General features: G+C 46.6%; 1 protein-coding gene across 1 annotated transcript in view; it reads left to right on the top strand.

Annotated features, from left to right (window-relative positions):
* Positions 1–505: 505 nt before the first annotated feature.
* The window catches only part of LOC146251782 (chemokine-like protein TAFA-2), an 18,945-nt gene continuing 6,209 nt past the window's right edge, over positions 506–13,241 (top strand). The window contains exon 1 of the mRNA XM_084681378.1: positions 506–605. Within this exon, the coding sequence (XP_084537504.1) occupies positions 506–605 (100 nt within the window). The remainder of the gene's footprint in view (positions 606–13,241) is intronic.

The raw sequence follows: 13,241 nt of genomic DNA, 5'->3' as shown, positions 1-13,241 counted from the left end.
CAGTGGCTTCTGCAATAGCTGTTGTTATTTTTCAATTTGAGATCAGCTGTTTATCCAAAGTCATGTCCTTGTGTGTTTGGCTGTGTGAACAGGAGGCTGTCTCCCTCCAGCTTCTTGTCTGTGTGTGTGTGTGCGTGTGTGTGTGTGTGTGTGTAGTAAACAGTAATCTCTTTCTGTAAATAACGAACCTATTAGGTATGCAGACAGAGCCCGATCCATTTGCCACCAAGGATCCAACCCAGGTGTGGTGTGTGTGACATGTGTTTACTTGTGTGTGTGTGATATGTGTGTGTTTACTTGTGTGTGTGGGGTTGTGTTTTTTCAAACACGCAGTGTTCCTATAAACTGGTCTGTTGTGGTGTGTGTGTTGGCCTAAATCGGTCTATGGTTGCCTGTGGTAGTTGAATCTGGTCCAGGGCGGTGGTGGTTGACGCTGGTAGTCTGTGGAAGATGGTGTCATCCGTGCGTGTCCTCTAACAGTGTGTGTGTGTTTCTTCCCTGTAGAATGCGGGAGCGAGGTCCTTGTGTCTGTGGAGTCGGTGTGTGGGGTCTACTGCTGTCCCTCTGTCTGGCCTCCCTCACCCACGCGCACAGGAGCCACACTGGTAGGTACCTCTGGGTGTGTGTGTGTGTGTGTGAGAGAGAGCGAGAGAGAGAGAGAGACAGACAGACACACAGAAAAGAGAGAGAATTGATAGTGTTCATGCATTTATGTGAGTGTGTGCAGGGGGGGGTTGAGAATACATGGTACAGAGCTGTAAAAAGACTGATCCTTTTTCGTTAAGGTTGCATGTCATCATGTTCCATCTCCAGGATGTTTGCATGGAGCAGTGATCCCAGGCACTGATGGAATGTGTGTGTTTGTGTGTGTGTGTGTGTGTGTTGTGTACAGTTTTGTGGATGTATGTGTGTTTACCTCCTCTACTAGGGAAGGGTTGAGGGAAGACAAAGAGAGGTTTGATAATGGAGGTGAGGGAGCAGAGATCCTCTTCATGCGATGCATTAGCGCTTCATACGCTCTCTCTTTCTCACTCTCGCAGAGAGAGCTTGATGACCTTGATGGCAGCATAAAAGATAGTCAGACGGAAATAATAGATCTAAAAGTACTAGTTTAGAGTACAGAAAACGGGTTGAGAGTAGGTTGTATATCGTATTGAATGTAAGGGCTATTCAGTTCAGTTAGGTGTGCTATTCCATACAGTGGGGTGACACAGAAAAGCTAAGCAATTTATTTTAACTATGTCATTTAGATTCAAGCTCATTAGTTATTGAATGAAGTGTGTGTGTGTGCTTGCATGTCTGTGTGTGTGTTGTAGTGCTCCTCTCTCAGGAGTGATTGATTGCAGGGTAAGGTGTAATCAGGGAGTTTTAGTGTTGTCCAATCCCAGCTCTTCTGAGAGGGGGCACACAGACAGGTAATCAGACAATTACAACACACACTCCCATAGGTCACCTCAAGGTGACAGCGTGTTAACACACATACTCTCACACACTCATGCAGTTAATACACAGGCACACAAACACGCAAAGACACACACATGCAAAATGCACATCTTTTTCACACTCACACAAATACGCAGGGACACGCACACACAAACATATTCCCTCTCTCTCCCTTTCTGGCCCGCATGTAGAAAAGCACTTAGAGTCTCACGTTAAGAGCTTTATAGATGCAAGGCAGTGATTGAAATCATTCAGTCCCTGCATTCCTAAAATGGGACCATTATTCATAATGACATCAGCAAAATGTCCTCCTCTCTTTTCCTCTCCTTTCCTCTCCTTTCCTCTCCTTTCCTCTCCTTTCCTCTCCTTTCCTCTCCTTTCCTCTCCTTTCCTCTCCTCTCTTTTCCTTTCCTTTCCTTTCCTTTCCTTTCCTCTCCTCTCCTCTCCTCTCCTCTCCTTTCCTTTCCTTTCCTCTCCTCTCCTCTCCTCTCCTCTCCTCTCCTCTCCTCTCCTCTCCTTTCCTTTCCTTTCCCCTCCTCTCCTCTCCTCTCCTTTCCTCTCCTCTCCTCTCCTCTCCTCTCCTCTCCTCTCCTTTCCTCTCCTTTCCTTTCCTTTCCTCTCCTCTCCTCTCCTCTCCTTTCCTCTCCTTTCCTCTCCTTTCCTCTCCTCTCCTCTCCTCTCCTCTCCTCTCCTCCATCCCAACACAGCACTCTACTGATGCTAGTGTTGCTGTGTGTGTGTGTGTTCCTGCTGACGCCCCCAGGGCCAGGTGCTGACAGGACTGCTGTGGGGTGGGAAGCATGAACACTGCATTCCTGTGTCTGTCCTGGTCTCTCATTGTGGCCCTGCAGGAGATGATCAGGAATATAGCTCATAGAACGCAATCAAAAAGATGCTTATCACCACAGCGCCATTTCTGATTAGATGAGAGATTTTGTTTTTTCTCGCTTTTCATCGTTTTTTCATTCTCTATGTGTCTCTCTCCGTCACACATCAGACTTTAATTTGTTATAATTTATTTTCTATCTTTATTCTCAGTTTACTTTACGTGGTCTATACAAATGTATAGAATATTCTAGTGCATATACAGTACCAGTCAAGAGTTTGGACACATTTTCCTGTTCAAACTTTTGACTGGTACTGTATGTATACATACAGTATATATGCACACATATGTGTGTATATATATATATATATATATATATATATATATATATATATATATATATATATATATATATGTGTGTGTGTGTGTTCTCAATGGCTCACCCAGATTGAAAAAGACAAACAGAAACCTAAAGAGGGTACTATTATTATTAGTTAACATAATCCAAACCGAACCCTTACAAGTATGGTGTTACTACCATTAGGAGGGCTGTCTGGGTTAGAAGTCTTCCTATGAAACAGTAACAGGTGTTAGCTTCCCTGGTCTGAGTTTAGGAGTCTGTAGATCTTTGATGAGCACAGACAGTTCCAACATCTCACGGCTGCTCCAACAGGCAGACCCGTACTGAATGAGAGACTTTAACACACCTATCAGACTCATTGATCCGGTGGTCTATGGGGTGTGATACTGCTACATCTCCACTGATTACACCTCACCTCACTAAGCAGTGATCTAAGGCTGTCTGGCTTGTCTGGACCTGGACACACACACACACGCATGGATACACCCACCCACACACACACGGATACACATACACACAGAAGCCCGCACACGCGCCTGTGCATACACACAGCGGCCAGTGTGATGTGTAGTGACGAGCTGTCTCCTCTGCTCAGTGCTTGTTGTCTACACAGAGCAGCTCTCTGTACAGCTCACTCCATATGGCACGTGAACAATTCAGAGCAAAAGAGTTACAAATGTGAAATGTTGTATGCCGACAAACACCCAGAGCCCACCTTCATCATTCATGGGTTGTGACGACTGTGAGTGCGTGTGTGTCTGTGTGTGGGTACTTACTGTATGTGTGTGTGTGTGTGTGTGTGTGTGTGTGTGTGTGTGTGGGGGGGGGGGGGGGGTCGTCACACTGAGCATGGTGTGGAGAGAGGTTGTGGGTTTGAAGTGCACATTGGGTCAATATTATGAAATGTTACTTGTACAGTTGCCTAATCTCGTAATGTTTCTGTTGCAGCAGTGCTGGCTACAGTAAAACTATATTCAATCTTAATTTGAGAAGAGTGTGTCAATGTGACAACTTGCAAAAACAACTACAATAACTGAATACCAACAAGCTGTCGTACATTACCTCAAAATGGGTCCATATCAAATTGTTGATGTGGAAATCGCCCCCAAAATTGTATTGTCTATCACATTAGTAAACAAAAACACGTCTTAGACATGAGCTCAAGGAAGTCAATTCTCACCCCTTCTCTCACGGTGACACTCAAGAAAATTGTTAATTTGAGTTCTTGTTATTATGTGCCTCCACCTTTCCTCAACAATCTTCAACTGCCTTTCTCAAGAGGCATATGTCTGTTCCAGTCGATCTATTTGTTTGTTGTAATGCTTGTTTTCTAGCCTCTGGCTCAGCAAAGAGTCTGACAACGTGTTGACAAACTTTCACCATCTCATTTGCATACTGTGACCTTCTGCAATCAGTGTGTCCTTGCAAATGCAAGTTTTAATTGTGTGTTTTAACCATGGTGTGCACTGCTTAATAAAGGCCTAGAGAATGTTTCTTAATAAGCGCCGCAGGTATGCTTGTCAATGTGCTCTCTCTTTCTCGGTTTCTCACCCTCCCATTTTTCTCTCTCTTTGTCTGGACATGTTGTTTTGTTTGAGACACATTCAGATGCAGAGCTATCCATCTGTCTCCATAAACACCAGACTCAAGGAGCCTAGACAGTGTTAGATGTCCCACCAAGGAGGTAAACAGGAAGCAGCATATGGCTGATGTGATGCTCGGGTTCTGTGTGAAGGACAACCCGAAACACATGCGCACACACTGTTTACTGTGTATGTGTGCTCAGGTTTAATGGAGTCCTGTACAGTTGGTGCCTCCACATGTGTCTTGTTATTGGTGTGTTCACACCAAGCAGCGCAGTGCAGTCCCCACAGTGTTGTCTGTCAGTCTGGAACACGAGGAGGAAGTTATCATAGACGCCATGCTGCATTAGCTACTCCATGACCACAGATCTATATCCATACCGACCACGCTCTGACCATGTCGAATGTGTTGTTACAGCATCAGCCATCTGCTGTGGGGTAGAGAATGTGTGTGTTTTATGTGTGTGTTTGTGTGCGTGTGTGTGTGTGGTGTTCAATGGTGGCCACTGATTGTTCTCCCTTCTCTGCTAATTGAAGGGAATGGAGAGCTTCCTTTGGCTCTTCCCTCTGTAATGCCCTCATTACGATCCTCTCATTGAGTTCATTAGCGCTAATCGTTAGCCGTTAGCTCCACGGCTCAACCCAGCCTGCAGCAGGTCTACTGGAGCTGGTGCCCTCTGCTAGCATTAACATTAGCTAGCACGTCCCCGTGATTGTTTAGATTGGGTACACCAGGCAGAACCGAAATAAAGAGTTTCATCAATGAAAAAGTTGTAAAACTGGAGTTTTCCAAACTCAACAAATGGAGAGATCCATGACAAATGGATTGTTTTAAAAGATCTCTCAGTAAAATGTGTATCGCAAGCAAGTGAAGTTGCAGATTAACTGAAAGCTCAGCAAATGCTAGAAGTTGTCAGACTTTTTGTTTGCCTTAAGGAAGACTGTATTTCTGAACGTGCGTGTCTGTGTTTGTGTACCAGTGTGTATGTGTGTGTGTGTGTGTGTATGTGTGTGTTTGTGTACAAGTGTGCATGTGTGTGTGTGTCTGAAAGAACCGACGGATCAGCAAGCCACATAATTGAATTGAAGCAGCCCACAAACAAATGAACTATAGTGCATGGCTTTGTTCCCTCTCTCTCTCTCTCTCTCTCTCTCTCTCTCTCTCTCTCTCTCTCTCTCTCTCTCTCTCTCTCTCTCTCTCCCCTCTCTCTCTCTCTCTCTCTCTCTCTCTCTCTCTCTCTCTCCCTCTCTCTTTATTTCACAGCTATTAAAGCAGGGAATTTCAATCAAGCATGGCTTTCTGCAAGGGCAAGGAAAAAAGACCCAACTCTACTTAATACATCCATCCTTTCTTCTCTCCACCTCCCTTCTCTCCAGGCCTCAGCCTTGACTCTTTGTAGATTGCAATTTAATTTTCACCCGCAGAATTCAATAAAGTTATTTGCCTTGTGGTGTGTACCTGGTTTTAGTCATTTTTCGAAGGTATTCTAACCTTTCTCCCAGCCCTTACCATGTATCCCATGAATACATTCAGTGAATAAAGGAACACCAGTTGGAGCAGGTCTTGCATATCTAGGAGACATAGTAGCCTAGATCCTGTCATTCCTCTTCCTTTACATGATGACACAAAAGCTGCTTGTGCTTCACATGTTCAGCCACTAGGGGCAGTTGGAGCCAGGTGTCCGTAAAACAAGACACAAAACATCCCAATATTCAACTAAATGTTGAAATGAATACTACGGTTTTTGTCTTTTTATCGTAGGAAAGCCTTGTTAATTTCACAGGACATCCAGCGTTGAAAACTGAGTCGTAGGCTTCAAATTCCAAAGTTGTACACATAAACATAACAGCGCTCTTCCCCTCAGCATCACTGTGGTATACTTTAGTTCATAAAGCCTTCAGGTTTACCGCAAAATGGAGCGAGTAGTACTAAGGTTTTAGGGAGTCTGGCCTTTGTAGTCCTCCTGTGTGTAATCTGCTTCCTGGGCTTCTGACAACTCCATTCCGTGAGCACAACCCCACTCCTCCACCCAGGGGCTCCCTGCAGACATGCCCTTCTCTGAAACGCTGTGAATTATGGATAGAACATGCTTATCTCCTCCATAAAGGACAGCACAACATGACAGCACAACTCACGATTGGAACGCTCGTTCCACAAATGATTGTAAAAGTGGTTTTATTTGAGATTAGATATGTGTAACTATGCATTCGTTGGTCCGTTGGCCATGCTTTGCCGGTTTAAGGATTGAGACAAATTGACTCCTTTGGTTGTGCTTGATGCTCTCTTCAACTGGGTTGAGTTCCATGGAATATTCTAGAATGCTAAAAGTGTGATTTGCCTATAAATACAATAATACATGTGAACTTTTGAAATGGAACTTCCCACTGAGGTTTGTTGAAGGTAGCTTTACTGCATACACATGTGTGACCTCACTCTTCGTGCTTTGTGTTTATTTATGCCCGTGTGTGTATATGAGGTGTGTGTGAGGTGTGTGTGTGAGAGGTGTGTGTGTGTGTGAGAGGTGTGTGTGTGTGTGTGTGTGAGAGGTGTGTGTGTGTGTGAGAGGTGTGTGTGTGTGAGGTGTGTGTGTGTGTGTGTGTGAGAGAGGTGTGTGTGTGTGAGAGAGGCGTGTGTGTGTGAGGTGTGTGTGTGTGTGAGAGGTGTGTGTACTGTAGAGAAGCTTCGGTATTCCAGACAGCTTCTCACTGAGGGGTTGCTCTTTACTTTACTGATGTGCTGTGATCAATGCTGATAGAGCACTGGATGTGTGTGTGCATGTGTGTGTGTGTGTGTGTGTGTGTGTGTGTGTGTGTGTGTGTGTGTGTGTGTGTGTGTGTGTGTGTGTGTGTGTGTGTGTGTGAAAGAGAGAGGGAGATGGAGAGGAGATGTGCTGTGTCTGCAGATCTTTCGGCAACCAGTCTCTTTGCATTAATTCTCTCCTTTCTCAGTGAGTTTCCCTCCCTCCCTCCCTCCCTCCCTCCCTCCCTCCCTCCCTCCCTCCCTCCCTCCCTCCCTCCCTCCCTCCCTCCCTCCCTCCCTCCCTCCCTCCCTCCCTCCCTCCCTCCCTCCCTCCCTCCCTCCCTCCCTCCCTCCCTCCCTCCCTCCCTCCCTCCCTCCCTCCCTCCCTCCCTCCCTTCCTTCCTCCTTCCCTCTCTTCCTGTCATCGCTTTGACTAAAACACGAATTAGTTCCCCTCCAGACACACACACACACACACATATGCTTTGGCAGGGCAAGTTTCATCAGATTACCAGATGACCAGATTACTGCAGCGCTCAGAATCGGAGAGAATGTTTTGGGGTGTTTGTGTGTGTATGTGTGTGTGTACGTTTATATGCGTGAATGTGAATGTGCGGACGTGTGTGTGTGCCTCTGACCCCTAACGCCAGCTGCGAGTCTACCATCACCATAAACCTTCAATCCGATTAGAGCTGGGACAGGTACAAACACACTCTCACTTACTGCCACCAACCAAACACGTCTGAGCTGGGCGCCACCATCACCCCACGGCCGCCCAGATATGCTTAAATAGGTTTTCTCTTTTCTTTTTCGTTTTTCTATAAAAAGACTACAGCAGGACCAGCAGTAATTCGACTGTCCTAATACTCTCAGAGTGCTAATCCTAGCAGGCCACAGCTGTAAATACTCTGTGGGCCGTATGAGAGCACAAATCACTCTATCCCCTACTGAGAGTTGTTTATGAAGGGATTATTAAAGACGTGTTTTCATTTTGGAGAGAGATATGCTGGAAATAGCCCTGTTACTAGGTTTGACATGGTAGTGTGGTGGTGGATGCTTGACTGCGTGTGGACTGTGTGGGTGTATGTGTGAATGTGTGTGTAGTATTTCTATGAGTGTATGAGGCAGGAAGGATAACTGATTTACTGTAAAACCCTGACTTTTGTCATTGGGAGCCATAGCAACAATTACACCAAAAGAACATATCACAAAACTTTTCACAAGAAAAAAGAGACAACACTTTAGACAGCAGTTACCATTTTTGTTTCAGTGTTTCCGGCAATGGACATCAACATAATTACTTTTATTGTGTTCTGAACAGATGGTGCCATGATCAGTAGTCCCATTTGAAGTGCGTGTTGAATACAAGTCTAGACTGCAACCTAATGAGAGGTGTCTGGCCAGGTCTGGTCTTCTATATCGGGGGTTTTCATTGTGCTGTAGCCTTTTGTATGGGTACCTTAGCTCTCCCACACAGAATGATACCAAGAGAGATTTCTCAATTTCTCCTCTCCTCCTTCTCTCCTCCTCACCATCTCCGCCTCTCCTTCTCCCATCTCCTCCTCTCCTCCTCTCCTCCCATCTCCTCCTCTCCTCCCATCTCCTCCTCTCCTCCCATCTCCTCCTCTCCTTTCCTCCTTCTCTTCTTTTCCCTCCTCTCCTCCTCCTTCTTTCTTCCTCCCAGCATCGAGCAGGTCACCCTCGTCATACTTTTCTATCCTCCCTGCTTCCCCTCCCCTCATTCCTCCCTCTCTTCACATCTCTTCATTTCGGGTTCTGCCAGCAGCCTCGGAATCACCACTAGAGAGGGATGATGTGACTGATCTGTTTTACTCCGATAGTCAGGGCTTAATGTCCAATCACAGAGCTTGTTAGATTGGACTAGAAAACAATGATTCTCTTCAGAAAATGAAGTCAGATCCGAGCTAGTGTTCAGCATCCCATAACCGAACTTGTTAGATAAGCAGTAATGTTGTTTGGCTGCGCTGTTATGTTCGTAGTCTGTGCTACTGGTGTTTGTGTGTGTGTGTTTGTGTGTGTGTGTGTGCTTAGGGACTATCAGTCTCTTGGCTATCAGAGCATTGGCTAAGGTGAGTGATAGCAGGCTATCTATCAGCATCACTTGGGTGACAGCTCTACAACAGAGCCACATTAACACTACCCTGGCCCTGCTCAAGGATATATCACACACACACACAAACCATTGCCTGTTAAAGTGAAATACACCCAGGTTGAGTTTTTACGAGAGTGCATCCTCATTCCTGTGATGGGGAGAGAATTCAGACGAATCAAGTTCTCAACAGCTCATCACTGGGCTGTATATCTCTTCTCTCCTCCCCTCTCCCAATCTTCCTCTTCTCCTCCAATCCTCCTCCCCTCTTCTCTCCCAATCCTCCTCTCCCCCATTTCTCCTCTCCTCTCATTTTCTCTCTTCCGGTCCCCTCCTCCCTTCCCCTTTCCTCTCCTTCTTTCTTTTTCTGTACTCCTCTGCTCCCCTCCCCTTTCCACTCTGCTCTCTCCCCTCCCTCCAGGATGAGGACAGCTCTCCCCCTCTTCTCTCTTCTCAGCCTACTGAGTGACAGGGAGAAGATTGAAGGAGGAGGCGTTGGAATGAGTTCCATCATTGTGCTTTTGTCTCTGAGGGGGTTCTGTGGGGGCTGTGGCCTGGCAAGGAAATAGGGAGAAGGAAAGAGAGACAGAGAAGAAGGGAGAGTGTGAGAGAGAGAGAGAGAGAGAGAGAGAGAGAGAGAGAGAGAGAGAGAGAGAGAGAGAGAGAGAGAGAGAGAGAGAGAGAGAGAGAGAGAGAGAGAGAGAGAGAAAGAGAGAAAGAGAGAGTGAGAGTGAGAGTGAGAGTGAGAGTGAGAGTGAGAGAGAGAGAGAGAGAGAGAGAGAGAGAGCCAGAAGAGGGAGGGAGAAGAAGAGATAGCAGTCACCCCTTCTTGCTGCTCTGCTCTCACAGAAGAATTTAGATTAGATCCCAAGAGGAGGATGCAGATTCATGGGTGACAAGCCTTAGCTTTAGAGGAGGAGAGAGGGAGAGAGGAGAGGGAGGAGGGAAGGGCCAAAGACAGTTGCCTACAACAGCAACAAATGCAAATGAAAGGTTCAACGTTTGAACATGAATGCTGTTCACGCATACACACAAACATGTGCACACAATCTGCGCCAGGTAAATGGCTTCATTGGAATACCCCATTCATAGTACTTGTCATATCAACTATTTATACCCAAATCATGGCACCCTAATATCCTCTAGTCCACAGTATGAATTAGTACACATGGTGTGTGTCAAGCTGGGCGCTAGAAAAAGTTGTTCCATCGGCCTTGTCTTCTGAGCTAATATGCCGACTGATTGATGAGGACCAGATGACTGTCACGCTTCTGCAGTCAAACTGTATGGGGTGAGATGACACACCTGGGCCTTGGAAGAGACTCACTCAACAGAACACACTAGATAGTAGGTAGGACTGGTAGATCTATGGAGCATGTCTGTGTATGTGTGTGTGTGTGTGTGCGTGTGCGTGTGATGGTTGTGCGGGGCTTATGGCACTTACAGAGATTGTTCAAATTGAAAACCATTATCCTTAAACTGTTCTTGTCCACGGTTGTCGAAGTGGATGGCGACAAAGGAGGAACGCACACATGCACATACAGGACTGCACGCGCGTACAGACACCATTTGTGCACCGACACGATCACTGAGCTGCAGAAAACAGATTACAGAACAGAACATAATAAGGTGTGCGGCATTCCCCCACACACATACGTTCGCACATACACCGCCTCTACGGATCTACCAATGACATCTCCAGGTCTGGAGTTGCTGTGTGTTTACATCCCAGCTTCATACCGTTGTCATGCCGCTGCAGAGAGAAATAGCTAACCATTGTAAGTAGCCACCAGTATTGTGCGGGTATCCATTCTAACCCAGCTGTGAGGAGGAGTTAGCGGCAGGATAGCATGTACCCACTCCTGTCTCTACCTCTATGTCCTCTCAGGCCTTCCTTTCCTCCGACACCCCTCTGTCTTCCCTCCTTTCATTCTCTCTCCTCCCACCTCTTCTCCATTCCCCTCTTCTCTTCTCTTTCCCCAGGGTGCTAATAACAGTGGGGAACATTAGTGTGTGAGAAAGATGCTGCAGGACCTGCCATTGATCAGTCCACAGAGGCACTGACACACACACACACACACACACACATAGCCAGGACCAGGTCTACCCTCCACCTACCCTTGTGCACCCCCCACACACACCATCCTCTCCATCACACATGTGCCCAGAGCAAGAGAAAACAACAGAAACTCAGGATAGCAGGAAGGAGGAGGAGAGAAGCTGAGCTACCCAAGCTACAAGCCTGTGTACCCTGTGCAGTCAGAATAACACAAACCCAGCCCGACTGTTCTACATGCTGTAGCTGCAGAGCACTGTCTGCTTGCTGCCTCAGGCATAGGCCTCTCTCTCACGCTTTTTCTCTCTCTTTATCTCTCTCTCTCTTCATATCTCTCTCTCTCTCTCTCTCTCTCTCTGTGTGTCTCTTTCTATCTCTCTAAGCTAATTTCTTGGCACATTCTTAAATTTGATTTTAATTTGGCCTTCCAAGGTTTACGACTCATAACAAACGGCTCCATCTTGGAGAGTAATGTAATCTAATTATGTGAACACACACACACTTGCACACATGCATGGGCACCCATAGACATATGTGTGCACAGGCACACAGGATTACAGGACAGAGGGAAATACACACACAAACATTCACACATACAGTACTTCTCGTGTCTCTCTCTTATTTAACATCTTCTGTGTATCTTGCTTATGGACTGGTTAGGAGTTGTATCTCTGAACCTATGTCTTCTTTGTGTGTTAGTGTGTGTGTGTGTGTGTGTATCGAGGTGTGTGTGTGTGTGTGTGTGTGTGAATGTGTGTGTATGTGTGTGTATGTGTATGTGTGTGTGTGTGTTTGTGTGTGTCAGAATGTGTTTTGTCTTGTCCTGGCTCAACTGGATGACATGTGAAAGAAGCCTCCCGCAGGGTAAAGATAGGCCATTTCCTCTGTGACAGCTACAACACACACACACACACACATACACACACACACACATACACACACACACACACACACACACACACATACACACACACACCAGACACACACCCAGTTATGCACACTTACACAGACCCTCCCTGTAGCTCTCCACAGCACTGACAGCCTGTCTGTCTGTCTGTCTGTCTGTCTGTCTGTCTGTCATCTTCAGACAGACCATCATCCTCTCTAATGGGGTTAACAGCTACTGCTGGGCTGAGTGGCAGGATAACAAGTCCCAGTCATTTAGTACCAGGGGGAAGAGGGGGCGATGGAGAGAGAGAGAGAGAGAGAGAGGGAGAGGGAGAGAGAGAGAGGGGAGAGGGAGAGGGAGAGGGAGAGGGAGAGGGAGAGGGAGAGGGAGAGGGAGAGATGGAGAGAGACAGGGAGAGACAGGGAGAGACAGGGAGAGACACAGAGAGCACTAAGGCGAGAGACAAAACCCGAGACAGAGAAAGATAGAAACTGGAGGAGATTGAAAAGGAAAAAGAAAAAAAATGGGTCTGTTCCTCTGATCTCAGGCCTGTGATTGAGGATAATGACTTGTCATCCCCCCCTGAGCTGGCTGTTCTTAAACTGAAAGGCAGACTTGTAGAGAGGGGAAAAGAGGGGTTGAGAAGATGGGTTGTTATATGTGAAATTATATAAGAATAGAGGGAGTAAAAGAGGAAAGAGAGGCGGGGAGGAGAGGAGGAAAGAAGGGGAGGGGCATGGCGGAGATGAAGAGAGGAGAAGAGTGGAGATGAAATGAGGGGAAAGAGGAGAGAAGAAGAGCGAATAAAGGAGAGGGTCATATAAAAGTTTGCGCCAGAGCTAGCTCACCCAGCAGGGGGGAACTGAGTGCTTTCTTGCTCATGCGGCGCCACCATCCCTCTTCACACTGACTGCACCTAGCGTATGAATGTATGCAGTCCCCAGTGTGTGTGTGTGTGTGTGTGTGTGTGTGAGTGAGTGAGTGTGTGAGAGGGAGAGGGAGGCCTAATTGAACTCTGCAGTAATCTGTGTTCATTGGAGGCTACTGCCCTCCACTCAGAGTAAGCCTCAGTCTGGAGGGGCACAACTAGAGAGCTTCTCCTCAACAGTCACACTGACGCCTTCATTTGGATGCAGAACTGCCAAGTACACACACACACACACACACGTGTACGCACACATGCATACTGTACACTCACAAACACACACAATTTACATATTACAATACGCTCCA

Source organism: Hypomesus nipponensis, chromosome 18 (assembly GCF_054491055.1).
Source record: "Hypomesus nipponensis isolate SF chromosome 18, ASM5449105v1, whole genome shotgun sequence".
Classification (NCBI taxonomy): Eukaryota; Metazoa; Chordata; class Actinopteri; order Osmeriformes; family Osmeridae; genus Hypomesus; species Hypomesus nipponensis.
This window is presented reverse-complemented; position numbering and strand designations above follow the sequence as displayed.